This window comes from Eretmochelys imbricata, chromosome 3 (genome assembly GCF_965152235.1).
Source record: "Eretmochelys imbricata isolate rEreImb1 chromosome 3, rEreImb1.hap1, whole genome shotgun sequence".
In the NCBI taxonomy this organism is placed as follows: Eukaryota; Metazoa; Chordata; order Testudines; family Cheloniidae; genus Eretmochelys; species Eretmochelys imbricata.
In genome coordinates, this window is record NC_135574.1 from 207,715,220 (window position 1) to 207,742,987 (window position 27,768).

Here is a 27,768-nt window from a genome sequence, read left to right on the forward strand (position 1 = left end):
ATGTCCGCCGCAGCCCGGGACCCGCCGCTCGCGCAGGAGGTAACGGGGCGGGGGTGCAGGGTCTCCCCGCGGGGTGCAGGATCTCCCCGGGGCTGGGCTCCGCGCACCCCTCCCTGGCTGCTGCCTTGCAAGCCGGTCCCTGGGCGCCAGGGTGGGTGCTGTGCCCGCTCCCTCCCCGGAGCCTTGATGGGCAGGTCTGCACCCCCCCGTGCACGCTGGGCAGGAGGGAGGGGCTCTTTGGCTATAACCCCCCCCTCTTTCCCCTTTCCAGAACAAAGCTGGCAGTCTGCCCTTTGCCCCCTGCGGGCATTGCTCCTTGCAAAGTGCCCGCCCTAACCTCCGGGCGAGGGGGCCACCTGCAGGGTGTGTCCGCTGGCCACGCTTCCCTGCTCGCCCCTGGCAAGAGGGGGAAGCCCTCTCTCTACCCTTCGACCTCCCTCTAGGGAAGTCTGGGGTCGCAGGGCTAGCCATGGCGTGTCCGGCTTTGGTTTGCAGAGGGAGAGGGGCCTCAGCAGCTCCAGCTGCTTTTGTAGCTGTATTCCCTGTTAAGAAATTGGATGGAGACCTCTGTGTATGGAGGCAGTGTGGTCCAGTGGATAGAGCATGGGATTCAGTCAGGAGAGGGACCTGGATTATTTCCCTAGCTCTGCTATTAGCCCTCTAAAGAGAGGGGAAGTGACTCGGTCAGTGGGTGGGGATGCCATACCATTGTATTTTAAAAATCCGTTGCCCATGGGATTGCAGGAAGGTGATGGAGAAGATAAAGGCCCTTTCTACATGGCAAAATGTTTGGTCTTCTAACTGCATTTACTAGCTATGTTCTAAGCAACACCCGGTTACAGCACTTGTCTCCTGAACTCGAGAGAGCAGGGTTTTGTTTCATAGGGAATGTCTACACTGCAGTCATGGGGTGTGATTGCGGCTTGTGTAGACCTAAACTAGCTTTAATCTCGTGAGCTGGGCACTGATAGCAGTGAAGCCACAGTAGTACGGGTCTCGGCGTGCACTGTGCAAGACCTGGGGCCCTTGGTAATTACGCAGGCAGCTAGCTTGTGCTTTTCTGCTCCAGAACCTGAGCTAGGTAATGTTTAGCTTGGGTCTGTCTCCATGAGCTGCTGTTATGCCCATGATTGCGGTGTAGACATCCCATAGCGTAGCTGGTGCGCTTTTTTGACGCGTCTACAGTCCACGCAATTCAGCACGTCCACCCAGCGGTGCTTTTTCTGACACCACTGTGCTAGCCTGCCTGTTTCTTCCCCCCTGTGCAGCGGTGTTTGTATCAACGCATGCTGGGAAATTCTGTGTAACTATCGCATGTTGCCGCGCAAGAGGCAGCAGATGTGTGGGTGTTCTCCACACGGCCCAGTGTCTTTTGGAGTGGCCTTCTACCTAGGGATGAGCTGGGAGACAGAGGAATAGCTAAGCTGTCTGCACAGATGTTGATTTGTGGGTCCTGTCTACTCAGTGGAACAGGCTGAGACCCAACTCATGGCCTGAGAGTTATGTTGCAGCCCTGGTCATGAGCAGAGTTGAAATACAGTCCAGAGACCTAGTTAGAAACCATGTGTTCACCATACTCATGTGTCTATGTGTGGATATGAGCTGTGTGTAGTCAACCATGTTACAAACTCACTCTGGGGGTGGGGAACCCAAAACACCTGTAGAGCTGGTGGATTAAGAGAGCATAGAAACGAAGAGCAGGTGTCTGGGAGCAAAGAGGCTTCCTTTGGCACTGCTGCAGTTCATTGTGAGATCCACTAGATGTCAACAGGTTCCTTTAAGCAGTTTCTTGAGAAGAAAGACCCTCAATAACTGCATTTTAATAGTTAAGCCATTAAACTACAGTACCCACAGTGTTCACCATTAAGTCCTGTTACAATACAGACTTGCAGACGCAGCCAAAATTTCCTCTCATGCCCTCTGAACTAGAGAACCTGTGTTGTTGCTCTTCCATGCCACATTAACAAGGCAGATGACTCAATGCCTGGGTCAGCTGTCAAGTGGAAGCTGCCGACCTGACTCCTCCTCGTTTAAAGGTGACCCAGAATGCTGCTGAGCATTGGCTAAACAAACTCAGTGTGGAGCTAACTCCATCTATGCGTTAAATACTTACACTGAACTCTTCTTTCTTTTGAGAAGAGCATGATAAGCGAATCAGCCCCCGCCCCCCCGTTCCGAGTCATTCATGGAATGACATAATTGACAGAAAGTAAAGGGGGTACTGTATTGTAAATAGTGTGCATATGGTACAAACTCAGTGAGATGGTAGGGTGATAATTTACACGTTTCCAGGAAACAGAATTCAGGTGTTTGAAATCTATCCTAGGATGGCAGGAATCCTAGGTAGCTCATCCCTTTGAGAACTCCACCTCCGCTTCCCCATCAAGAGTACTGCTAGGAATACTTAGCTGTTGGCTACAAGAGAGGGGAAAAACCAAACATCATTCTCTCTGCAATGAGGAAATTAGCATAAGTGCTCTCTGCACACAGCACTTGCCCAGCAAAGTACTTCTAAAGTTAGTAGGCAGTTACCACCAGGTGACCTCACCTAAACCTCTCCTTGCATTGTATATTTCTAGCTATTTTAAATGTATAGTAAATAATCACACAACTTTGGGTTTCTCTTCCAATATGAATAGGGTGAGGAGAAGGCTGTATGTTTGCTTGTGCTTTTATAAATTAGAATATACTTCAGAATCTGCATGTCATGAAGTCTCTTTGTAGCACCATTATTCAGAGCACCATTTATATTCACCTAAATGGAATATCTCAAGGTAAAAAGATGCTTCCAAGGAAGCACTCTTTGGAATTGCCTCTTTAAAATGTAAGTTTCAAATACTGACTAAATTAAACTGTCACATTCTCCCCACCCCGATCATCAACAGGACCTTCTCCTGGCAGCAGCTTATGTGTATGATGCTCAATATAACAGAAACATTCCGTTTGAAACCTCACCGCAAGCAGTCAGGTAAGGAAACACTCTAACATCCAGTACAACAATATTCTGTGTGAAGAATTAAAATATTTAACTGGGAAATATTTTCACTTAATTGGAGTGAGGGGGACACTCGATACAAAGGAAATTTTGATTTAAATCAAGTTAATTTATTCACTAAAGCTCGGCTTCCACAAATGTTTATGCACATGCTTAATCTAGCAACAAAGAATGTAGGCCACACTTAAGTGATGGGGGGACTCTATCCTCGAGATGTTGAGAACAAAATTAATCAAGGAACCAAAGGACAGGAAAAGAAGAAATTCTTGAATTGCCTATACGCCAATGCTAGCAGCCTGGGTAAACAAGATGAGTTGGAATTACTCATTTATATGCATAAATTCGATCTAGTTGGTATTACTGAAACCTGGTGGGATGATTTGCATGATTGGAATATTAAAATCAATGGTTATAACATATTGAGGAAGGATCAAGTGGGCAAACAGGATGGGGAAGTGGCAGTCTACATCAAAAATGGCATTATCTGTTTCTGGGTGACTGATAACTCGGAAGAAAATTATCTTTGTTCCATAAGCATTAATGTCTGGACAGACAAAGCACATGATGGAGTACTCATTGGTGTCTGCTACAGAACCACTAAATCACACTAGGGAACAGCGTGACCAGCTCCTTACGCACCTGTCTAGAAGGTGTGTGTGTCGGAGGTGCGGGGGGGGGGGGGGGAAAAGGATTGATTCTAAACATAGTAGATGGCAATTTCCTAACTCAAAAAGTGTTGCAGCCAACATAGGACAAGGTCTAATGTAGAATTCCCCTAACGGATAAAGAGCAATTGATCACACAACTAAAAATTAATAGTAGTTTAGGTACAAGTGATCATAACTGCTCACATTAGTCCAGGCCAGTAACATATGCACACGCATCAACATGGGTTTATGGAAAATAGAGCCTATAAAACATATTTTTATGAGATCAATAGATACAGGTAATAGTGTTTGTAATGACAGGTTTCAGAGTAACAGCCGTGTTAGTCTGTATTCGCAAAAAGAAAAGGAGTACTTGTGGCACCTTAGAGACTAACCAATTTATTTGAGCATGAGCTTTCGTGAGCTACAGATGTATGCATCTGATGAAGTGAGCTGTAGCTCACGAAAGCTCATGCTCAAATAAATTGGTTAGTCTCTAAGGTGCCACAAGTACTCCTTTTCTAGTGTTTGTAATAGAAGTCTGTAAGGTGTTTGTCATGGTACCACTTGACATTAGATTAAAAAACTAAAGCAATATAAAACTGATAGATCTCAAAATGTGATTGTAAAGAGACGATCCCCATCAAGTGGCTGTGGTTCCATGGCGGCCCAGCAGGGACCTGTTCTTGGCCCTACCATATTGTTTTTATTAATGACCTGGAAGGAAAAACTAAAATAATCACTGATAAAGGTTGCAGATGACCCCAAAATTTAGGAAGTGTTAAATAACAAAGACAACAGGTCATTGATTCAGAACGGTCTGGATTACTTGGTAAACTGGCTGTAAGCAAGCACTATGCATTTTAATACAGCTAAATGTAAATGTCTACATCTAGGAATAAAGAATGGGGGCCTCCATTCTGGAAGCAGTGACTCTGACAAAGATTTTGGTGTCATGTTGGATAATCGGCCAAACATGAGCTCTGTGTGACTCTGTGGAGAAAAGGACTAATATGATCCTTGGATACGTAAACCGGGAAATCTCAATTGGAGTAGAGAGGTTGTTTACTTGATAGTAAAATAAGGATCGGTAACTGTTGGCAGGCATGCAGCCTTCCCCGCATCTTGTTCCTGGAGGGATCCAGTGTTACCAGCCCAACAACAGTGCAGGGAGCCTGGCTGTCATGGACCCACACTCTCACTCTTGTGACTGGGGCTGTATAGGGTTCCCTGCAGGCGCAAGGCATGGGGAAGTCTGCGGGCCTGGCCTGGCGGAGCAGACAATGCCAGCCAGGACCATGAGGAGGAGGATGCTGAGCCCAAGGCTGTGCAGGAGGCCACCCTGCTGCTGTAATGCTTCTGCCTTGGGATGGAGCTGGGAGCACATTCTCCTTCTTGTGGTCGTTGCCATGGGAAGGCGTCTCTGCTCCACCAGGCCAGGACTGCAGCATCCCTTGCACCCGGGTGTTTTGGGCCCTTGGCTGTGCTGGGAGCCCCCTGCAGCCCCCCTGTCTGTGCTGCATGAACCTTTATCCCTGCCTTAACTTCCAGCAACTGCAAAAATAGTTAAAAATTGGTGGGTGGGGGGGAGACATCTTTAATAAAATTATATTAATTGTCAAAATTAGAAAAAAAATGTGAATTCTGCCAAGTCTATTTGCAATGTAGAAAGACAAACTCTTCCCAGAGAGTGTGTTCTTGCCCTCTCTTTCTCACCTTAGTAATGTAAAGTCTTGATTTTTTTTTTTCCCCCTCCTTTTGCTGGAGAAATCGTCAGAGAATCAGCATGGAACAGCAGTGTCTTGCTACCATGAAAGTATAGCTGTATCAATACACATGTACTAGTGCCCTAATTTGTAATATCTATGGTTTGCCTCCGCAGACTTTACTATCTCTATAACCATTGGACTATGCAAGCAGCCACCTACTTCTTTATCTTTGTAGACCTTTTCCTTGCTGTGTTTGAAGATCCTGCTGTGTATCCGCTCCCTTTCTTGGTAAGCATTTGAGTAAAAGGGAACAACAGCTTTGTCTTATTGATGGATGGAGAAAGTTCATGTCTTCTATAATACTCCAGCTTGCTGTATAAAGGAATATTTCTCTGCTTGCATTCAGTAGAGGAGGCTGCTGGATTTTTTTTGTAGTAATATCGGTGATCCCTGATACTGCTGAATTAATCTGATCTACAGAACTCTGTGGGAGCATAGCAAATATAATCCTGTGCAAACAAGGAATGGCTCTCCCATCGATGTGCGCAAACCCTATTAGTGGTGATGAGTGCTGGGCATCCATCAGCAGTACCATGGAGTGCCCCTCTGCTCCACCACCAGGTTCAAAACATTGTTGGCTCACTTTCCGTATTCTCTGCTTTCTTCCATGCTGCCCCTCTGCACAGCACATCTTCCACTAACCTCACCTCCTGCAAACTCTTCAAGAAAGTGGCCGGTGAAGACACTTAACTATTTTATTCCTTATTTTAAACAAACGTCTGTCTTTCCTCACACTGTGTGCCTAGGCCTTTTTGAGTAACTAGTCTTCTATTAAAACTGGCCCAACACCCTTCCTGCGGTCTCGTCACATCCAAGGTTGGCTTGTGGCAGGGATTATGTCTCGAGCTGCTTAGCGCCCCATTAAGATGATTGTTTAGTGTTGACTTCTGCTCAGGGGTTCTTGTGTATACATCGGAGGGCAGTGTTGCTTAAGGGATAGAACAATTAGACTGAGACTTCAGAGACCTGGATTCTGTCCCAGTTTGGCCATTGTCAGGGGACTTGGGGAAAGTCACTTTGCCTCTCTGTAAACTGGGGGTGATGATACTGGCCTCCTCTGTAAAGTGCTTTGAGATCTGGGGATGAAAAGGTCTCTAGAAGAGCTAGGGGTACTATTTCCAGAATAGACTTTGATACCAGTGCAGTATGGTTTACCTTGACAGACATCCGTCCCAAATTCAGCATACATGAAAATCTACTAACTCCCTAAGATGTCACGCTCCTTAAATTCCTAGTGTTACGTGAGACGCACCAAATAATAGCGGCCAACATCAAACAGGTGCCTTTATTTCTTTTTAAATTTTATGGTGAGAGACAGTTTAAAAAAATAGCTCAATCATCAGCAAATTCCCAGTAAAAACCAATCTGACGTATCCTGTTTCCTGTGACTCCACCTTCCCTCAGGCTCATTCTCTGAACCTGTCTGGTGGCAGATAGAGAGTAACATAGCTAGGGAGAAGATATCGGGGCAGCCTAGAAATACAGTCTTTAAGCCAAACCAACCCCACTTTGTTTGTCCTCCCTTTGTAGGCCACTTCCCTGGTTGAGGTATTGTGCCTTTTGGTGTTCTTCGGGCGACTGGTGCATTTTGCCAAAGTCACCCCTCGCAATGTGTTTTGGAAGGATACAAAGAATATCTGCATCATGATAGCGATACTGGTGAGTTGTGACTGTGGTCACTGTGATGTGAAGGAATTAGGTGTGCAAAGCTAGATCACCTGTAGGCTTTTTTCCTACTTCCGCTGTCATTGTGACAAGGATTGTGTGAAATGATGATGGGGCTGGTTGATAGCCAGGTCTACAAACAGCCTGTTGTATGTTCTTCCCATTTGTACAGCTCCAATGTGTCCCCCTCTTCTCTTAATAGATCAGTTTCAGAGCATGACTTGCAACAGAGGCATAGTTTCTGAAATTCTGTTGAAAGTAAATGTGGCAAGTGCAACTTTTAAAATTTATTTGTGCGTTGTCCATCTTAATGTCATAACATGGTCTAATCTACTGAAACTTCCATCTCCAGTGGGAGAGAACACTACCCCATGAAACTGTCGTCTTTTAATGGTCCAAGAATAGGTCCATGTGTTATAATGAGTGGTAGACCAAACCCTTTCCTGTGATTTGTTGCTGCTCTTTCTTCCACAGGTGACCTTAATTGACCTGATTATCTACGGGGCACTTAAAATCTCGAACGTAAACAGCATTAGATGGTCAAGGTTCCTGAGACCCATTTTCATAATAAACTTTGCAGAAAGTCGTCAGGTAAGCAACACTTGGTCATCACGTGAATGGGTTGTGTGCTGGTGGTTGTTATCTTGGAGTAAGAGCATTGGGCAGAGTGGCCGGAAGGTAGCACTTACGGCTCTGTTTTCTTACCGTGTCTGCCAAGGCCCTCTTCTTCGAAGATACTCTTGTGGTTGGTCAGCGTGAGCAGTGTTGGGTGTGTGCAAACACATCCCTCTTTCCCTTTGGCGTGAATCCAAAATGCTTCTAGAGCTTCATTATCCCTGACAGTTGAGCTCTTGGTGCCTGGTTGTGGCAGAGCAGAGGGAGAGTGAAAGGGAACTCTTGTGTTCTGGGCTGTGAGAGAGGGAGCATAGGGTGCATATCGGCAGGGTTTCTCTCCTACGCTGAGTGAAGATCGCTCATTGACAGCCAGGCGAGAAGAAAGTGACTCCTGCTGGCAGTGGTTCCATGCCTTGGGAATGGTGGAAAAAATGGGGAATTGCAAGTAGCTTCAAAAACGAGCCTCCATCTCCTCTTCTATTAGCAGTAGGGGAAAATCCTTCCCCGCTCATGAAGAGCGAGATCGCCTTCTGCCTATGCGGTGACCTACCTAATCACTGCCGGCTCTGGGAACAGGGTTGAAAAGCTTCCGGCTGGAACCTGAATCCTTGCATGGTCCCAAGTTCTTTGGGGTCAATCCACTTTGTTTGGATTCTTAATTTAAGTTTGTGTCCTAATTATTCTTCCCTAATCCTGCTTCTGTTGCCTGCTCTGCTCACTTGTCAAAAATTACTTGTTTCTAGAACCCTTTTAGGCGAGTGAGAGCACAGCTGTGCTAATTACTGTCACCTAAACCGCATATGCTGCCCAGACTTGGCTCATTCATTCCTGTGTCATGAAAAGACTGAATCACTGCCTCCAACGCTATCTTGGCTCTTGCTTGAAAATCAAGGCACCGCCTTTGCTGTGGGGAGAAAGCAGATTCAAAAGATGAGAGCATGGGACCGGCAGCCTGGAGTTACAGGTTCTAATCCCAGTTCTGCCTCTGAGTTACCATGTGATCTCAAATTGTCTGTGGCGGTGAGAATATGGATGCCACCTACCTTGTAGGGATTTGGAGGGTTAGCTAAGATTTGTTAAAAGCATTTGAACGCTGACAGGGCTCCAAGGTGCAAAGGGATGAGTGTGTATTTGGTGTAGGGGCAATTATCATTCTGCTGTGCTAGTGAGGGGGTTGGGACGTGACTGACTTAGCCATTAGGCTGCCATTGATGGGGCTGGTGGAAACCAGGTCTGGCCAGAAGATGGCACAACTCTTCCTCTTCAGGCAGTGCAGGTGGATTGCTACTGGAGGGCAGCATGGAAGCCATGCTGTCTGTGGAGGGCCGTCAGGGTGGCAATGACTAACGTGAAAGAAGGGGCTTCAGAGACTTGATGGGCAGCACTGTAGCCCCAGTGGTGAGCCACATGTGACTAGCAGGGCCGGGGGAGGTAGCCTCTTAAAACTTGGCCTGGTCTTGAACTGTGCCCATCACCGTGGTATCTGAGCACTCTCTAACCAGCAAAATAGAAGATGGGAGTATTTCTTCCAATGTGCACATAGCATTGAATTTCCAACTGTACATACAAAACGATGGGGTCTAAATTAGCTGCTACCACAAAGAAAGATCTTGGAGTCATTGTGGACAGGTCTCTGAAAGCATCTGTTAATGGGCTGCAGCAGCCGTCAAAAAAAGCTAACAGTGTTGGGAGCCATTAGAAAAGGGATGGAGAACAAGAGACAAATATCATCATGCCACTATATAAGTTCATGGTACACCCATATTTTGAGTACTTCCTGAAGTTCTGGTTGCCCCATATAAAAAAAGATTAGAATTAGAAAAGTTGCAGAGAAGAGCAACAAAACTGATGAGGGGGATGGAACAGCTTCCGTACGAGGAGAGGTTAAATAGACTGGGACTGCTCAGCTTAGAAAAGAGACGACTGTGGGAGGGATGTCCTAGAGGCCCATAAAATCATGGGGTGTGTGGAGAAAGTGAGTAGAGAAGTGATATTTACCCCTTCACATAACACATGAACCAGGGGCCACCCAATAAAATAGATTTAGCAGGTTTGAAAGAAACACAAGGAGGTACTTCTTCAATCAGCACACAGTCAACCTGTGGAACTCCCTGCCAGGAGATATTGTGAAGACCAAAAGTATAATGGGCTTAAAAAAAGAACTAGGTCCATCAATGACTATTAGCCTAGATGATCAGGGACACAACCCTACACTTTGGGTGTCCCTAAACCTCTGACTGCCAGAAGCTGGGACCGGGTGACAGGATGTATCACCTGATGATTGGCCTGTTCTCTTCATTCCCTCTGAAGCATATGTTACTGGCCACTGTCAGAAGTCAGGCTAGGCCACATGCACCATTGGTCTGACCCAGCAAGGCCATTCTTATGACTTACCATCTGTCATGTGTGGTCCCATCTCCATTCCTCTCTCCCCAAAGGGAAATCTCCATGTTTTTTTGTGTAATCTTTCATCCCTCCTCCTCTGACTTAGAATACAGCTCAGTTCAGCTGTGGCTTATGAAGTGGCCTACACGTGGTTCAAACGTGACTGCCTGATGTTGAACAACTCTTCCTCTGCCTGCCAGGGAACTGCTGGATGAGAGGATGACTTGCTTTACCAACTTGGCGTATTTAGGGTCTTAGAGCAGGCTTAGGCTTTGTCTACACTAGCACGTTTGTCGGTCAGGGAAGTGGGGGGAGGGGAATGTAAGTTTCACAAAAAGTACAAAAGTACCGGTGTGGACTGCGCTGTGTTGGCAGGAGAGCGTCTAGTGCCTCTCATTGGGGGTAGTTTAATTATGTTGATGGGAGAGCTCTCTCCCGCTGGGCTGGAGCAGCTATACGGGAGACCTTACAGCGGGGCAGCTGTGCTTCTCGAAGACTTGTAGCGTAGACCTAGCCTTAGACACTTGTCTGTGCCAGGACACAGGCTTCTGGGTAAAAAAGCTTTTCTAAGCAGTTGTACGGAGCAGTGACATACATGAGAGTGATGGTCATGGGTTTAAAGTTGATGCAGTCCAAGACCTTCTGGTGACCGGCAGAGTCTGGCGCTGTTTGTTCTACTTCAAAGACGGAATTGTGCATGGGAACACCTTTGGGCTGGTGTGAGATGAGAACCTTTGCTTGCTTCCCCTTTGCAACAGTGTGTCTCTGCTGTACGTAGGTAGGGACTCCTCTTCTGCCTCTTGGGGATGGGGGAGGAAGGCCCTGGTATTTTCCCAGGCTCTACCGATGTGAGATGCCATTCAGAGTGTGCATGCTCAGTTGGCCAACAAGCCCGTGGAACCCAGACAAGACTCCTCCATGGCAGTGCTGGTCTATAGACCAAGTGTGAAGTCGTGTCTAACACTGTTAGTTGAAATGTGTTGTCCCGTTCTTTCCCCCCTCACCCCCCCGCCCCACCAATTTTCCGTGATGAGGCATTTTCCAGGTGGAACATACCCTTACAGCAGACTGTGAAGATCTTCCGAGGATGATTTCCCCCTCCTTCCTTACGCACTTCAATACACCATAAAATAGCTAACAATATTGTTAATTAAATCATTGTCGCGGAACATCCAGGGCATTACCCCATTGAAACAAGGCATTGGGGGCCTCTCAAAGCTATCATCTCAGGCTGCCTGCAGACTCAGGCAGATACTGTTGCACCAGCTTTCACTTGGTTCGTCTTTGGATGCCGGAAGGTTTTCTTTGCAAACATAAGGGCTAGAGACTTAGCTTTGACATTCTGGGGACCAAGATGGCATCCTCCAAAAACCAAGTACTAGGCAGCCAACCTGGCTTGACCTGAACCAGCTTGGGCCCTAGAGGAACAGGTGGTGTAAAGTCACAGAGTGGAGTTTGCTGTTGATTGGTGGCTAGATCCATTTCTCTCAATGGAAAGAACTCCTGTGTCCTGCTTTGCCTGATCATGGGGGAGCTACAAACTCCAGTGTGAAAGTCATGGGGAAAGCTGGCGCAGTTTGGTTTCTAAACGCTCCCTGTTGTGTCTTGGCAGATCCGGAGGGTGTTCCGCAGTATACGAAACACACTGCCAGAGATCACGTATGTCTTCCTGCTCTTCATGTTCAGTGTCCTCATGTTCTCCCTCATGGCTCTGAAGCTGTTTGGTGACAGGTGAGAGCATTTTCAGCTCTGGAGTTCCCCATGTGGGTTTCAAGCTTTGGATCTGAGGGACTCTGCCAGCTCGAAATCCTGCAGATGAGGAAGTATGGCTGGGGTTCCAGAACTGCTGAGCAAACATGACTGTTTTATCATCTGTGGGTACTGGGGACTCCAAAAAATAAGGCCATAGGGGATCTGACTGCAGTATCAACTGCTCTACTGGTGCCCTGCAGTAGCTGTGTGTCAGTGATTTGGTATCTGCGTGTAATTTCATGGTGCCTCTTCCTTTTCAGGAATCTCCGGACAGTGGAAGGATCTCCATATTTTACAAACTACCTAGAAATCGTATTTGATCTCTATGTGCTGGTGACAACAGCCAACAGCCCTGACGTCATGTATGTACCCTGCTCTGCAAATACCAGGCGATCTAGGTGCACGACAGTATCTCTGGGCGACAGGGAAGCACTGCATAGTGCATAGAACTGGAGCAGCAGTCTAGGGCCCAATTCAGAGCTCGCTGCAGTAGAAGGAAAGACACGCTGAATCTGTCACCATATTTGACATAAAAGGATCTCTGTTTTCTGGGTCTTTAAATCACAGATGATAAAATCTAGGAAATCAGGAAGTCTCAAACAGCACAGTACTTCTAAAAGCCTCCGTGTACTGTGTGATCTGACTGGCTTGGGTGGACTTTGCATGTGGGGAGGTGGGAGCATTTAGCCTTGCCCTGATGCTGAGTGGCTTGACTTGCTCCTCACCCTGCACTGCAGTGGGGACTATCCCCACCTCCAGGCAGCACCCAAACCCTGATAAGGGTTTTGTGGCTTTTTAGCCTTTAATTCAGCGTTGCATTTACCAGTGAGAGTATATCTCTTCCCTCCCCCATACTAGCACCTGCATCCCTTGTACAATAGCCTTGGGACCAAGAGAGCTGGAGAGGATTGCAGCATGGGGTGTCCTCTGCTTTCCCTAGAAGGGCCAAATTCTACACTCCCCTTCCCACCCACCCCTATCCACCTCATTAGCAGTTGCAAATGAGCACCCATGGGAAGAATTCTCGCTCAAAGAACATGCTGTCTGTGATTTCTTATGGAGTGATTGACTTGTTGAATTTCAAACTGACCTGCTCCAACACTGCATTCAGTCTCATGCCTAGAAGGTGCGATGTATCCTGAGACAGCATTTTGGAAGCTGTCCCAGAGGTTTTATTGCTCTATATGAATCCCTACTTTCACTGTAGAATGACTAAAGCCACTCTCTCTCCCTGTCTAGGATGCCGGCCTTTGACTTCAGTTGGTGGTATTCCCTGTTCTTCATAACCTATGTAGTAATCAACACCTACCTCTTCATGTCTGTCTTCCTGGCTGTTGTGTACAACAATTACAGGAAACATTTAAAGGTAAAGTGTGTGTGTGGAAGAGTATCTCCTGAACTGGGCACAGCAATAACACAACTATACCCATCACCGCATGGAGTGTTCTGCTTTAACAACATCTGTTTCCTCTTCCAGTCCTCTGAATCTCAAGTGTTTGTGAATCCAGTGCAGAGTCCGACTCCCAGTGCTAGGCCACTAAATCAGTGGGACGGTGGTTTTTTGTTTGCCAGGTCCCAGCCGCTGGCCCTGCTCAGCGCCCGCTGCCAAACCCAGGCCGGGACCTCGGCAGGCTGTAGAGTGCCGTTAAAAATCTTGCCCGCCCCAGCCCTCTCTTCTCCCCTCTCCCCCCCCCCCCCCCCACACACGTGGGGGCAGGGTGAAGACGCTTGGTCCTGCCTGCTGCAGGACAGGCAAGTTCCTCCTCCCCAGCCTGCTGGGTTCCTGCCCCTCCTCCTCTCCCTCCCTGCCACTGATCAGCTGATGGCCCTTGCAAGGGAGTGGGAGAAGCAGAGCGCAAGGCTCTGGCTGCTCCGGGGAGGAGGCAGAGAAGAGGTGGGGATGGGGCCTTGGGGAAGGGGGGGTGGAATCGGGGCATATCCCCTCCAGCCCTCTGCCGTGAAACCGCTCTGGGCAGGAGGCTGGAAGCACCCCCACAACCCCAGCCCACACCCCCAGCCCTCTGCCCTGATCTCTGCACCCCTTACACACACACCAGCCCCCCCACACCCCATGCCCTGACTCTTGCACACACCCCCACATTCTTACTCCCCACTGTGAGCACCAAACAGGAGCTCCTGGACCCCTCACACCAAATGGGCACTGCCCAGGTAAGCACTCCACACCCAAACCTCCTGTCCCAACCCTAAGCCCCCTCCCTCATTCTAGCTCCTGGCCAGACCCTACACCCCAACCCCCAGCCTGCTCCTTCACCCCCAGCCCTGTGCTCAGTGCACTCCCACCCTCAGCTCAGTGCAGACAGAGAGGAAGAGACTGGGCTAGAACCAGGGGGAAGGTAGGTACCCACTCTATGGGCAGGGCCGGGATCCCAGACTGGCAGCGGGCTGAGGGGGCCAGGACCTTGGCCGGCAGGAGCCGGTGGACAGAACCCCAGACCGGCAGGGGGTTGAGTGGCAGCAGGCTGAGCCGCTCAGCCCACTGCTAGTCTGGGGTCCCGGCCGCCCGCCCCACTCAGCCCACTGCTGGTCTGGGCTTCTGGCTGCCGGCCCCTTGCCTGCCAGGGTCCCAGCCGCAGGCCCCGCTCAGCTCACTGCTGGCCTAGGTGAACAGAACCCCAGGCTGGCAGCGGGCTGAGTGGGCCAGCTGTGTAAGATCAGCATTTTAATTTAATTTTAAATGAAGCTTCTTAAACATTTTGAAAACCTTGTTTACTTTACATATGACAATAGTTTAGTTATATAATACATAGACTTATAGAGAGACCTTCTAAAAAACGTTAAAATGTATTATTGGCATGCAAAACCTTTAAATTAAAGTGAATAAATGAAGACTCGGCTCACCACTTCTAAAAGGGTGCCGACCCCTGCTCTGTAACATACCCTTAAAGCACTGACAGGAGGACAGAGCAGGGGGCACTATATTCAATAAGAGCGGCATACATCTTCCCTCTTCCAGTAGCACCCACCGAATTTTGGGGTAACTGAGGACACTGTAAGCATGTCTAGTGCTTGCAATTATAGGGCTAATGCTAAAAGTTCCAATGAACTTTCATAAATAGACTAACCTTCCTCTCTTATAGGCAAGGTCTCCTGCCATATGCACTAACAGGAGGCCACAAAAACCATCCCTGCATGCTGTCTGCTGGGCAGACTGCCTAGTGGAGGTAGGGCACAAAGTTGGCTGGCTCTTCTGCCCAAATTCCTGGAGCTAGCTGTTGGCAGGATCATCTCCCATCTGGATACCACAGAAATCAGACGGGTAGCTGCCGCTTTCCAAGTCCTCGCTTGTTAGTGTTGATGTGATGTCTAAATCGATTCCCTCTTCTCTTTTACTCCAACTTGAGGGCCTTCCAGTCCATGATAAAGCCCTTGTGACTCACCTCTCCCTGCTGTTTGTTACATATCAACACCCTTTTCTCCCCGCCCCAATTGCACACTATCTTCCAAGGTGTAATATAAGCCATCTAGATTTTTTTAATCTGCTAAGAGGTGTCCCATGGGAGCAAACTGTTGCAATGAATCCTACCTGGATATGTTTGGGAAGTTTTTGATAGACTGAGCAGGAAATAGGGGCTAGTGACATCTCTGCAGTGGAGGAGAGGGCAGGACTTTCCTGGTAGCCTGCTGCATCTGCTTCACAACTGTCCCAGATGAGTCACTCTGGACTATTGAAAAGAATAGGAGTGCTTGTGGCACCTTGGAGCATAAGCTTATGCTCTAATAAATTTGTTAGTCTCTAAGGTGCCACAAGTACTCCTATTCTTTTTGCAGATACAGACTAACACGGCTGCTACTCTCTATTAGTCACTCTCTGCTTCTCTGGCTGAATGTAGCGTTGTCAGCTGGGAACTTTTTTGCTCTTGGCTCATTTCCTATAGAGTCCTTCTTGGCAATCTGGTATAGAAATGCAAGAACAAATCTGGTGTTCATGAATATCCCAAAACTATATTTAAGTTTAAAAATAAGTGGGAGATGGGAGAGAGAGAGAGAGAGAGAGAAACCCATCCTCCAGGTATCTGAAATCCATTGTCTCCTCCAGAATGAGATCCGCAAACTTGCTTACATGAAGCGTCACAAGATGGTAGAAGCCTTCAACATCCTAAAGGTCAAGGAGGGCACAGAGTTTGTTGTTAAAGAAGCCCAGTGGAAGCAACTCGTCAAACTAGTGGCCCCAGATATCAGCACTTCCCATCGAGAGCTCCTGTTGAGAGTATCCGATGAGGAACAAAAAGGTTATGTAGGTGAGTAGCAGTAAACAAACACTTGTTGGGACGGGGTTACTGAAGTAGGGGAGGACCTTTCTGTTTAAGCAGTGAGATCTGTATTTTTCAATGTGCCATATGTAACCAACCTGAAGTGAATGCTGAAAACCTACCCATCTGGTCACTTGGCTTTGTGTGATTTGGTGACACTGTCAACCAGGCATATCCTGCTACCTCACTTATCTAAGCTTGTAGCACTCAGTTTCTTTTCACACATTCTTTCTACTTAATTCTAACACTTAAGCCACTTTGTTTCCATGCACAGAGTGTCTTAGAGCCTTCATGACCTCAAATTAAACTACATGATAAACGTGTAGGAGAATCTCCAAAGATGTTTGGCATTTTAAAAAAAAAATTTCTCTTGCCATACAGATGAGGAAATCTGTGATTTCGCCATGGCTTTTAAGCTCAGGGATATAAATTCTCCTGCTGCCAGGCTGAGCCAACCTCTCAGTGCAGCGGGTTAAGAAAATAACCTGATTGGGGAAGTTTTCCTGCTGTGGGGTTTCTTGCACCTTCCTCTTGAGCATCTTGATCTCCTCTCTTCTAGAGACAGGATTCTGGGAAAGATGGAGCTCTCATCTGATGCAGTTTGGAAATTCCTATGCACTTTAAACGTGCTTTCAGATTTTCAGGCTCTATCTAGGAACAAACCTCCAATGAGGACTACTAAAAAGCCAGAATTTATTTTTCAGCAAATTCCTCAGTTATCACCTGTTAAATAGAAAAATGTTATTTGCAACCACTTATGTTAATGAATGGTGATTACTTAACTGTGGATGTGTGATTTGACCACTACATGTTTGCCTAAAGATTGGCCTTCTTGAGATGAGGTTTAAAATTTGGCAAGTAAGGAGTGAAATGAGTCCTATAGATGTGATTTTTTTTTTTTTCTTTCTCTTTTCCTTCCAACAAGTCTCTTTACAACTTCATGCCACAGCTCCTTGCACAGGTTAAGAGGGCTCCTAGCTAGTATGGAGCTAGCATGGCTGAAGGAAGGTCGCCTTTTGCCCATGTGGTCAAGTCCTGTGTGTTCTCTGCATGTGGACAGAGTGAAGTACTGCTTTTTCACATAAGGACTGTATTTCTGCAAATATGAAATGCTGCCGTTTATTATGATTGTAGGCTAATGGGCATCTTTCCTGTCCACTGCAGACAAAAAATCTTTTGTGCGTCTGGCAGACCTTCTGAACATCCAGGTGATTGCAATGAGGATACAAACCCACCCCCTAGAGCACTGGATGCCCCACGTGTATAACTCGGCAGTGAGCCTATTCATACGCAGCATGGTTCAACACAAGTAAGTCTGTCTCTGCCCTCACAATGAGCATCTCATAATGATGCTGCAAACCAGCATTTACCTCTGGACAAGTATTCACCTGAATGGCAGGCTGGAAAATGCCAGCACTGCAAGGGGAACACTACAAGTGGGATTTTTTCAGAAGCACTCAGTCTGAGCCTAACTCGGCTCCCACTTGAGTCAACGGGAGTTTGATCCTTAGCTTGAGCAGGAGCAGTTAGACCAATACTGAATGCTTCTGAAAATCCCCATCTTCAAGTTCCAGTCCCTCTAACTCAGTTGTCTATAAGCCTTGAATGATGTCACAAGTATTACAAGCTGATGCAGATCTACAAGCTGATAAGTTCTGGCTTGAAAATAGTCTTGCTCAAAAGGAGTCTGAATTCAGGTATGAAAACCTATAATAACCAGCAGTCTCTGTTGTAAAGTGGTGTTACGCTCAGTTTCACCGACGCCTATTAAATTGGAATCCAGAGCTAATTTAGGGATCAGTCTGATGTTTAATTTTCTCCAATTCCTTTCTACTCTTCTGGGCAGTCTCACATCTATGAGTGCTGCTTGATTTGATGCAGACTGAACTTCTAGCTCTCAGTGATGTTTGATCTTGTCAACTGAGTATACACATTTGCGGTAACTGGCTTCTCAAATGTAAGGTTAAATTACATCAACTCTCCTAAATTCTCCATCGGGGGAAAAGGGTGTTTAAACTGAAACACTGGCTGATGTATGGCAAAGCTGGTTTTGTAACTGGCTAACGGGGATGTGGATGGGAGAGTTGTGAGGCTTTCTAGGGGCATCCAGAACTGTATGTCCCTTTGTTACCTCTCTGCCTCAGCATCAACAGAATCTGCTGATGCTAAACTCAGTGACTGCTCCCTGCCACTCCCAGTTTAACTGGCCCCACAGATTCCTCAGGACTCCTCCAGGCCTAACTTTGCCTTGCAGATTAGTCCTTGGTGTGGATCCGTTCTCAAACTCTGCAGAAGTGTCTCCCTGCAACATTGAGCCCCATCACTGGACACTCACAAACTAGCAAGTCTGCTGTCTCTAAAGAGACCATGTACACACCAGCTTGCTTGATTTAACCAGGAGTTCACACTCTGCTTAATATAACAGCAGTGATTTGTGCTTATGATAAAACAAGAAGCTTATTAACCAAGAACTGAAAGGTGATGCTAAGCAAGACTAATGGACAGAAATGGTTATAAATAAGACAGAGGTATAACACTCCAAGTCACTAAAACTTAACAGGCTACAATCCTTTACTAAGATAAGAAAGTTACCTAAAACGCCCATTCAGCAGCACCGACCCGCATGGTAGGGGATCCACTTTTTATGGATAAAAAGAATGCTGGACCCCTAAGTGATGGATAACAGAAACCTCTTTTTGCTTGTCCTTGTATTCCCCAAAGTTTGTCTCCAGAGTCAGGATAATGCAGATGCCAGTGTGTTCCCATGCTGATTTCACAACCTCCTATTAATTTGTTCTTCCTGTTTTTATCTCTGATGCAAATGAACTGCCCATTGAACGTGGTGATGCCAGAGACCATTCCCATTAGAGATGGGGAGGTAACTCTTCTCCCTCTTGTCTGGAAGAAAACCTGGTTTTCCGTTTTATTTGATCAGACTTTTTAAAGCATAATATCAACAAGCATCCATAATTCCTTATATAATGCATGTATTTCACAATGATATTAATGACTAGTGTGCCACTGGCTTTCATTTGATATCTTAAACAACATTCAGAATGACACAACAGTGGGCCTCTTGGCCGGTTAGCATTGAAGGGCTCTTAAGATCACAGGGGTATCTTCTGAGGGATTATTTATTTTATTTTTTAAACCTTCATAGGCAGGAGCAAACAAACTCCTTTTTTCTCCCCCTTCTTGCAGGGGCTTTGTTTGGACTTACGATGTAATCATTCTAATAAATGCCGTATTCATTGCTTTGGATGAGGAAAACCCATTGATTTCCTATGCAGAGTGGGTTTTCCTTTCTTTATATATCATTGAGATCCTCTTGAAAGTGTACACTTATGAACCCAGGGCATTCTTTGCAAAGACCCAGTTCTGGAACTGGTAAGTAGGATGCTGAGTTGTGGTGGTTTGGGGGTAGAAGGGATATGGGAAGAATGTCTTGCAACTTTCTTCTCTTCGCAGCCAGAGACTTTATATTCAGCCTCTTACTAGAATTAGATTCTTCTTGTAAAAACACCCAGTGCTAGACTGGTGAAGTTCATACTTGCATAACCAGCATATAACTAAAGCTATTGCAAACCTGAGATGGCAAGAGAAATGCTCTTAACTGAAACTGGAGTGCAGGATTAGAAGACTGGACTGGACTCTGGATTCTCTTTTCATGAAAACATACATTGGGTTTGTGCTGCTTTTTTAATACTACTGCAGGAAGGTCTGGCAGTGGGGTGGTACCTCTTGTGTGTATCTTCTTTGCCCTAAAAATACTTGGAATGTCGAGCCATGGCAGTCACTGACTTGCTGGCAGACCCATTGGGGCTTGTAGGTATAAGAGGTTTTTTTATCTTTTAAAATGTGGTGTGGGACTTAAATACCTGTTAACGGAAACAACCGTTCATTCCAACAGTCAATACAAGAATCCCCTCACCCCTCTATTAGCTGAGTTCTTCTCTCCCGTGATACTGGAACCCTGCTAGGTCTCCAGTTGTCCAGAGACTTGCAGCACAGACTGGGCCTGAATTTCTATTGTAAACAAACTAGTAAAGAACATTCTAGGTCTCCTTTCTCCCTATAAATGGGGGAGGGGAGCATAAGCCATTTTTCCCCCCTTGCAGATCATGTTTGCAAACCACATGTCTAATGTAGAAACTTCGCTTAGTCCTGGATGGCTGTTTCAGTGCATGAAGTAACCCAAGGAGCCTTGACTAGGTCTGTTGTACTAGGCAGACTGTACAAACTCCAAATAAAATACAGTCCCTGCCCCAAAGAGGTCACAGTCCAGCCATTTAGGGCCCAAACGTGCAAATGCTCCAGCACATGAATAGTTCCTCTGGCTCGGTAGGAATCCTTGTGTGCTTAACTTTAAGCACATGTTTAAGTGTTTGCAGATTAAGGTCTTATATTGTGTCCATCACAATTAGTATCTAAACGCCTGCACTGCACTTCGATGTGCACTAGAATCACTCGTGTAACAGAACTCTTCCCCTCAACACTAGGTTTGATACCTTCATCATTATTGCTGCTCTGGTAGCTACAATTCTCAACACTTCACTTAAATCAGGTAAGCATGGCATTGCCCTTTAAATCTTCTGTGGCATTAGCAGGCTGTTAATCTACAAGTGCCTGAGAAATTACATGGTGGGGTTTTTGTTTAAGCTTTATCTCCTAATATCACTCTTGACTCATGGTTTCAATTGAAACTGCACGTTTTGGGGGAGGGGGAAGTATAAAAAGATTTAAATAACAATCCGTGGAAGAATGAATCCGTAACCTGTGCCCTTTGCGTAGGTAACCTTGTTTAGATTACAACATATTTGTGTTTGTTCCAGCTAAGTATGTAATAACAATGGAAAGGTATCCATTTTAAATTAAATACTACCTCTTATATTGGAGGGGCACAGAAACAAACCCCTTTATTTTATTTTGGGTTTTGAAATACAAACCACCCATCCCCGTCAGAATCTGAAGTGTTGTGTATGCAATTCCAGTACATGTCTTTGAGGATGATAGAAATAGAACCTTTTGTGATGCACAACCATCTCGGGGCTCTGTCTCATTCTGCTGTTGTACTGTGACTGATGGGGGACACTTTCTGTGCTTTGCCTAGTGATTGCATTAGCCTTTGTCTTAGGCAAACGGGGAAGCATTGGAGATCATGTGTACTAAAAGCTGCTGGTGCTGCTTTCTTCCTCAGCAAGTCAATACAACAGCCAGCAAGTGCTGGATATTGTCTTCATACTGAGAGTCCTCCGGCTCATTAGGATTGTGGATAGCATTCAAAGGTAAAGAATGTAATGGGGCTGTAGCCCTCTACCACTGCACTGAGCTGATCTAGAGGCTGGCAGGGGACCAGGTCTCCCAGCTAGCTAACGTCTGCTCAGCTGAGAAGATCGAGGCCTTGGTGACACACATTAGTGGTGTAGCTGGCTGCATCCACGTTGCCATATGGCTTTACAAGGGCTGCATGGCTTTACAAGGGGGCTTTACCTGTGTAGTTATTCCCACATGGGAAGGAGAATAAGCTGTACTAGAATAAGGCACCTTTATCCTGGTATAAACTGTGTCCTTGCTAAAGGATTTTACCACTATGTTGATGACACATCATCCCCTACCCAGCGTAGTTTGTACCAATGAAACTCAACTGTAGACTAGGCCTAAGGGCCCCAGCAGCCCTTTCCTCAAACAGGAATAAGCCCACCACTCACTAAGACACCTAAGCGAGAGCCCACTAGAGCAGACACAGCACTGCCCCTGTGAAATTGGAAAGCCACACAAGGCCGCCCAGGGGCAGGCAGGCAAGCAAGCAGACGGTGTTAAACAGGATCAAGCCTACAGCTCAGCCCTGTTCCGTATTAATGTAGGACAGTGGCAGAGAAATGGCCCATTTGCCTCTGCTGGTTGTTGGTGCCAGTGATCTCTCCGAGATCTGCCATCTCTCTCTTTTCTCTCTCACCCCTGCAAAACAAAATGGGGGACTCCATTGCTCAAAAAGGCACCAACTCTCAGGAGTTCCTGGAATATCTCTTTAAATAAGTGTCTGGGCATGGGGCTCTCATAACTTGTCTTGTTCTAGATTCCGGGTCATCATGAATACGCTCATAAACATTGTGCCGACAATGCTGACCTTTGGTGGGCTGGCTCTGGTAAGCACCCTGGACGCCAACTCTGAAGTGCAGCAGTTCCTGCTGTGGCATGACCTTGTTTTCCTTAGAATTCTGATTTTTATGTTCAAGAGGTGAACTATAAAGCTTCAGCATGGTCACTCTCCGGCCAGAATCAAGGCTGTATGGGTAGACCCGAATATTTTCAGGGTTATTTATGTGTAAAGCTATTTAACGGTCTGGTTCTCCCTAGGTGCCAGTTCAGGACTTTTTTTTTTTTTTTTTCTTTTCTCTCTCTCTCCCTCCCTCCCTGATGCTGCTGACCTATGCAGAATCCTGAATGCTGATCTGGGCAAGTAACTGACATGGAAACTCTTGATTTCCCCTCTTCCCCCCCCCTCCCCAAAATCTCCTGATAAATTGGAAATATTCAACTCCATCAACTTAGATTCCAGTTCAGTATTCTTCTCCCTCTGTTCTTAGTTTATTTTTAAACCTTACATGGAATCACTACTTCCTGGACTAAGTCTCTGTTTGAGGATGGCTGGTATTAGAAGATTAAAGTGTCTCAGAGAAGCCACAGTTGGCTCAAGTGGCCAGAATCTGGGAAGTGCATTGTGGAATGTGCACTGGGGAATTTGATGATGGAATCTTAAATGCTTCTGTATTCTGCTGGGTAAAGCTGTCGCGTGACATTTCAATCTATGAGAATGGGTCTCTCTCTCTTTCCCCCCCCACCCCCAGGTAGTATACTACATGTTTGCTATCATTGGCATGGAACTATTCCAGGGGAAAATCCAGTTCTTTTCCAGGAATTCCACTGCCCATCATGCCCTGGAGTGCGGAAACCCTGCTTTAAAAGATTCTCTATTTGCTCGAGCCAAATATTGCAAGAACAACTTCAATGACATCACATCTTCATTCGTTGTTCTGATGGAGCTAACTGTTGTCAATCAGTGGCACGATATCCTTTCTGTATCTATAGCACAGCGTCCAATCCAGAGCCCACTGAAGTCAATGGAAAGACGCCCCACACCATTGACTTCAATGAGGTCAAAATGGAGAAAGAAATGCGATCTCAATTCCCTTCAGTAAAGTTTTTAATGAGGAAGCATCACCAAGGGAAACTCAAATGTGTCTTCTCTTGTCATCAGCCTGACTGTCTCAAGCAGGCTGTTCTCAGCAGGGAGAAGTTTCCTATCTGTCCTAGTCCTTAACTTCATACTTCTTGCCAATGGGTTTGCCCTGGTCACGCACCAGGCTGCCAAGCTGTACTTCATTGCCTTCCACATTGTGGTGGTGATCATGATAATTAAGTAAGTTCAGTGACATTTCTATCTGTTTGAGGTGGGGAAGCATGGGGCTTAGAGCCACAGCAGGCTGAAGGCCTGAGGTAATGAGTTCACAGGGCTCTTCCTGCCTGGGCAGCTGGAGCACTGCTGTGTGCTTGGGTTGATACGTTTGGGCTCTGGGTTACAGTGGTTCCCCTGCAAACGCCTCTTGCTGACGGAGGCGTGAAGGGGTACTGAGCCAGGGGACACCTTATGGATGTAAAGGGTGATTCTCCTCCTTAAAAGATGGAACAGACTAGGCAGGAAGGAATGCAGGATTCTGTGTCCCCTGTGAAGAAAGGATTGGGGATGCTTTAGAGAGGGGAAGGGCATCTAGCCCTAAACAAGTCTCATGGACAACCGTGCTTACCTCTGTAAAGTGCTGCTTGGGGCTGGAATTTTAAAGAATAAGAATTAAACTGTGTCTAGCTGCAAATCTGACTGGGACTCTGCCAGTTCCTCCATCCCTGTTCAGTGCCAGGCCATGAAGACATGTTGGGGGGGCTTTGGCAAATAGCAAAGGTTATCTGTTGCTCTGGGGGCATTTCCACAGTATCTATGCACTGACAGATTTGTACTGATGGGCCAGGAATTCCACAGTCTGCTACTGCGGAAATCGATGAATAATGTGAGGGCTTGCTCTGCAAAAACATTGTATAATCCTGCCTTTAATTAATAACATGCCCAAACAGCATGTCTTTCCCCTCCCCCCTTTCAGTATTCTCATAGCATTTATCCTAGAAGCTTTCTTTGTGGAGTACTCACTGGAAAAGAGTGAAGTAGAAACTGCCATTGAGAGGAAAATTCAAGAGCTGGGAGTAGGAATCCAAGAGTAAGTAAACTACAGGGGAAACATGGTACTTTGTGGGTGGGTCTCTCAACACCTCCAGTTATTGATGGACCGTGTAATCAGATTTTCCTTAGTGATGTGCAGTTGAGAGAAATACAAGAGTTCAGGCATCTGATCTAGGTTTCCAGAGTCTCCTGGGTGAGTTCAGTTCCATTTTATAGCCTCCCCACCATTGTGGTGATCAGATGCCTTAGAAAAAGGTGACTCTCTTATGCATAGGATCTCTTATCTATACACCTCCACTTTCTCTCACATTTCCCCCTTCCCTCCTGCACACAGACACCGAGAGAGAGAGGGGTGTTCAGGGAGCTACTTTAGTGAAATCAACAAAACTGCCTCGGGCTGCTCTAGACGCTGTATTCAGAGACAGTCCAATTTCCCTCATTAGACCAGCTGAGTGGCTGCAGTGGGCATCCGGACTCTGATTGAAAGGTGTGGTGTTAGTTGCTTTAAACCCTAGCCTAGAACATGGCTTGGGTAGAGGAGTGTGAGCTCAGGCAGCTGACTTGGCCCATAAGGGGCTAACAGCTAAAATGAGACCCTTTCTGGACAGACATCTCTGCTAATTCCCAGTTGCAGGGTGGGAGGCAGACAGGCATGTTCTCCTTGCTGTAAGAGGCCAGCATTTCGCTGACCCCGCTGGAAGACTGTCAGTAGCAGTTGTTGGTTTTATGTTTAGAATGGGAAAAGGTTGCTGTCCCCTTCTCTGCTTTCTCCTGCCAGAGGTGTGGGGGTTCTGCTCCTCCATCGCAGGGTCTGCTCCATTGATTCTGAGCCATGCTCTGCTTTGCATGCAGAGGGGCTTTTGGGGGAGGGACTTCTGGGGCTCTAAGCCCCAGTAGCAAGAGTCTGGGAGAGCCAGTCCAATTCATGAACTTGTGGAGAGCACTGGAGTGCATTTTTAAGTGGCTTCATAGGGATATATATTTTTATTTAAAGGGAAGAACTACGTGATGGCAAACTAATAGACAACATGGAAACCAACGAGAATGACCTTGGAGGGGAAGAAATAACCAAGAAAAAGTCTAAAGGGCTGATGTTTAAAATAGCTTCTAAAAGTAAGTCCATTCCCAAAGGCTCTTCTCTGGGGAACAAATCCACTGCTGAATTCTCTGCTTGTCTGTCAGGTCTCTCTTGAGATAACAAATATTCCAGGGTGATGAACTGCAGCTGGAAGACTCCTGGGGCTGGCAAACAGAGATTCTTACTAAGTTGCTGTGAATTGGCATTAATCAACCCACAGCAATGAGTCAGTGAGTGCACCCTCGCCGGCTATTGTGGTGTGTGTGTTTTAGGTGCACTGTGCCTCTACCCAACTGAGCCCCTCTCCAAACGCCTACTCGTGTGCAGTCACCATTACAGGATGGCATGTTCACTTGACCATTTGGAAAAAAAGCTTAGTGGGACTCTAGAAGCCACTCCTGATGAGATGAGTTGTTCAAAACCTTAATTCTCTCCTGATGTCTCAAATACAGGTTTCCAGTGGACTTCAGGTCCCAAGGCAGGGAGGGGAGCACCCCTGTGGAGGGGTGGCAGAGGAAGCTGATATAAGTGTAGCTGTCCCTGCAGCTAAAACCCACCTAGAGACTTCTTCTAAATCCCCTTTAAACAGCAGGCTGGGACCAAGAAGTCTCTTTAGGAGTATTTCCAACCCTCACATATCTTCTCGTCCATGAAATATGATGGTCACTGGCAGGGCTTAATTTTTTCCAGGGCTCTTGGCTTGGCCGTGCATAGCCCTGGCACCTCTATGCTTGCCGTGTCGGCTACGAAAGTAAAAAATTTGCTTGAGCCCCCAGCACCTCTTTCATCTGAGCCTGCCACATGTTTGTGATGAAATGTGGCACGATCAAGCCCAACAGAGAATCAGAACTCAGTTTGGGGTTTTTGGCACCCCCCCCCAGTCAGATTCTAATAGCGTTTATGCTGTTTTTTATTGTAGCGCTTTCTTTGTCAAGCTCCTGGGCTTTACAGCACAAGCTCGTTGCCTGCAGGAGCTACTTACACAGAAACAGTCTTGGTGGTTCAGCTTCTCCAGATGTTAGGAAGCCTCTTTGTTGCTGTTTTCTCCTTGTATCCACTTCACTTTTATCCTGGCTGAGACTCTTTGGTAACTCTTTGCAACTCTTACTGCTTGGTTTAATGCTCATCCTTCCTCTCCAGAAACATTCTCCCTGTGTCTTGATTGTTTCCTATTGAATCCAGTTGAAGTTCACTATAAGTCTGGATTTGCTGTTTAACGCACAAACTGATTGAAAGCCTGAGTCTAGGGGCCTCATATAACGCTCCCTGCTTCTTCCTCAAGTGCTCTATCAAAACAGCTTCATTGGAAAAAAAAGCCCTGAAAAGGCAGCAGTTAATGAAAACTGTTTGCTCTTTCACTGTGGATTTGTTCAGGATGTTCAAATAGTTAGCAGACAAAGTGCTAGAAAATGTGTTGTAGGGACCAATCCTACAGAGGGAGGTTCTTGCATGTACATGTTTTTACAGTGGTAAATAACACATGCTGATTGAAAGAGCTGCCTTTGTTTGCTGGGGAATGGGGATGTAAACTGGCAGGGTAGACACCTCAGTGACTTGTCACCCAAAGTGAGGAACATATATCACAAAATGACTTAGCCTTTGAGCATAAAGTAAATTAAGGGAATGGCTAACTAGCCTAGGCCACTATAGAAACCAGTGTTGTTTGTTTTTCTTTTCTCAGGGTACAGGACAGTTGATGCTTTGCTTCAGCGTATGTTTGAGGCAGAGATACTACCAGAAGATGATGGGCCATCAGTGGATGAAATCTTAAACCTCTCCCCTGCTGATGTTTACCCAAAGAATCCCACCTTTGACAGCGCTGCGTAGTGTGGAGAACAGAAGGAAATAGAAGTGGAAACACTAGCTCTGTCTCTATTAATTCTTAAGAGATCTCTGCTCTGACTCTAATTCATACAACTTTGGCACTGTCATGTACAAGATCTTTAGAGTTTTAGAGCAAGTCTGCACAATGATGCTCTTCTGCACATTGGACGGGTTATGTTTAAAGTGGCAGCACCCTGAGTCAGAGTGGTCAGTTTTACCGGGAATAAAAGTCCACCTATAAATCAAGGAAAGTATTTTCTAAAGGGAAATCTCATGGAGTGTGTATCTTAGCTCGGTCAGAGATCATGCTACCTAAAACTGTTGTAGCATTACATATACTGTTTAAAAGTCTGACCTTGTTAAGGAGTATTTAGCTACTTGTAACTGGAAATTTTCTAGCACAGTGACTTTTTAGATGCATTACCAGTCAAGACTATGGATAAATGTGTAAGCTAAAATAAAAATGATACAAAAGCCATTTTGCAGTTTGGCACAAAGCTGCTACTTAGTGTGCTATTTCACTAGCCCTTGCCATGA

The 27,768-nt window shown here is 46.3% G+C and overlaps 1 protein-coding gene across 1 annotated transcript; it reads left to right on the forward strand.

Moving 5' to 3' along the window:
- LOC144262344 (two pore channel protein 2-like) lies at positions 1 to 27,661 on the forward strand. Its single transcript, XM_077812079.1, has 19 exons — positions 1 to 39; positions 2,886 to 2,968; positions 5,525 to 5,639; positions 6,942 to 7,070; positions 7,551 to 7,667; positions 11,689 to 11,807; positions 12,089 to 12,190; positions 13,068 to 13,194; positions 15,886 to 16,087; positions 17,264 to 17,408; positions 19,301 to 19,486; positions 20,599 to 20,663; positions 21,297 to 21,384; positions 22,176 to 22,245; positions 22,948 to 23,167; positions 23,429 to 23,519; positions 24,253 to 24,366; positions 25,324 to 25,442; positions 27,089 to 27,661. The coding sequence occupies exons 1-19, from the start codon at positions 1 to 3 to the stop codon at positions 27,232 to 27,234; spliced, it is 2,277 nt and encodes a 758-aa protein (XP_077668205.1). The 3' UTR covers positions 27,235 to 27,661.
- The last annotated feature ends 107 nt before the right edge of the window (positions 27,662 to 27,768 follow it).

What these genes read in the sequence shown, in the direction of transcription:
- LOC144262344 (XM_077812079.1), top strand. Translation starts at nt 1, where the DNA reads ATGTCCGCCGCAGCCCGGGACCCGCCGCTCGCGCAGGAG. An exon ending in CTGAAGCTGTTTGGTGACAG is followed by an intron (nt 11,808 to 12,088) that starts GTGAGAGCATTT and finishes CTTCCTTTTCAG; the next exon opens with GAATCTCCGGACAGTGGAAG. An exon ending in CCTTTGGTGGGCTGGCTCTG is followed by an intron (nt 22,246 to 22,947) that starts GTAAGCACCCTG and finishes CCCCACCCCCAG; the next exon opens with GTAGTATACTACATGTTTGC.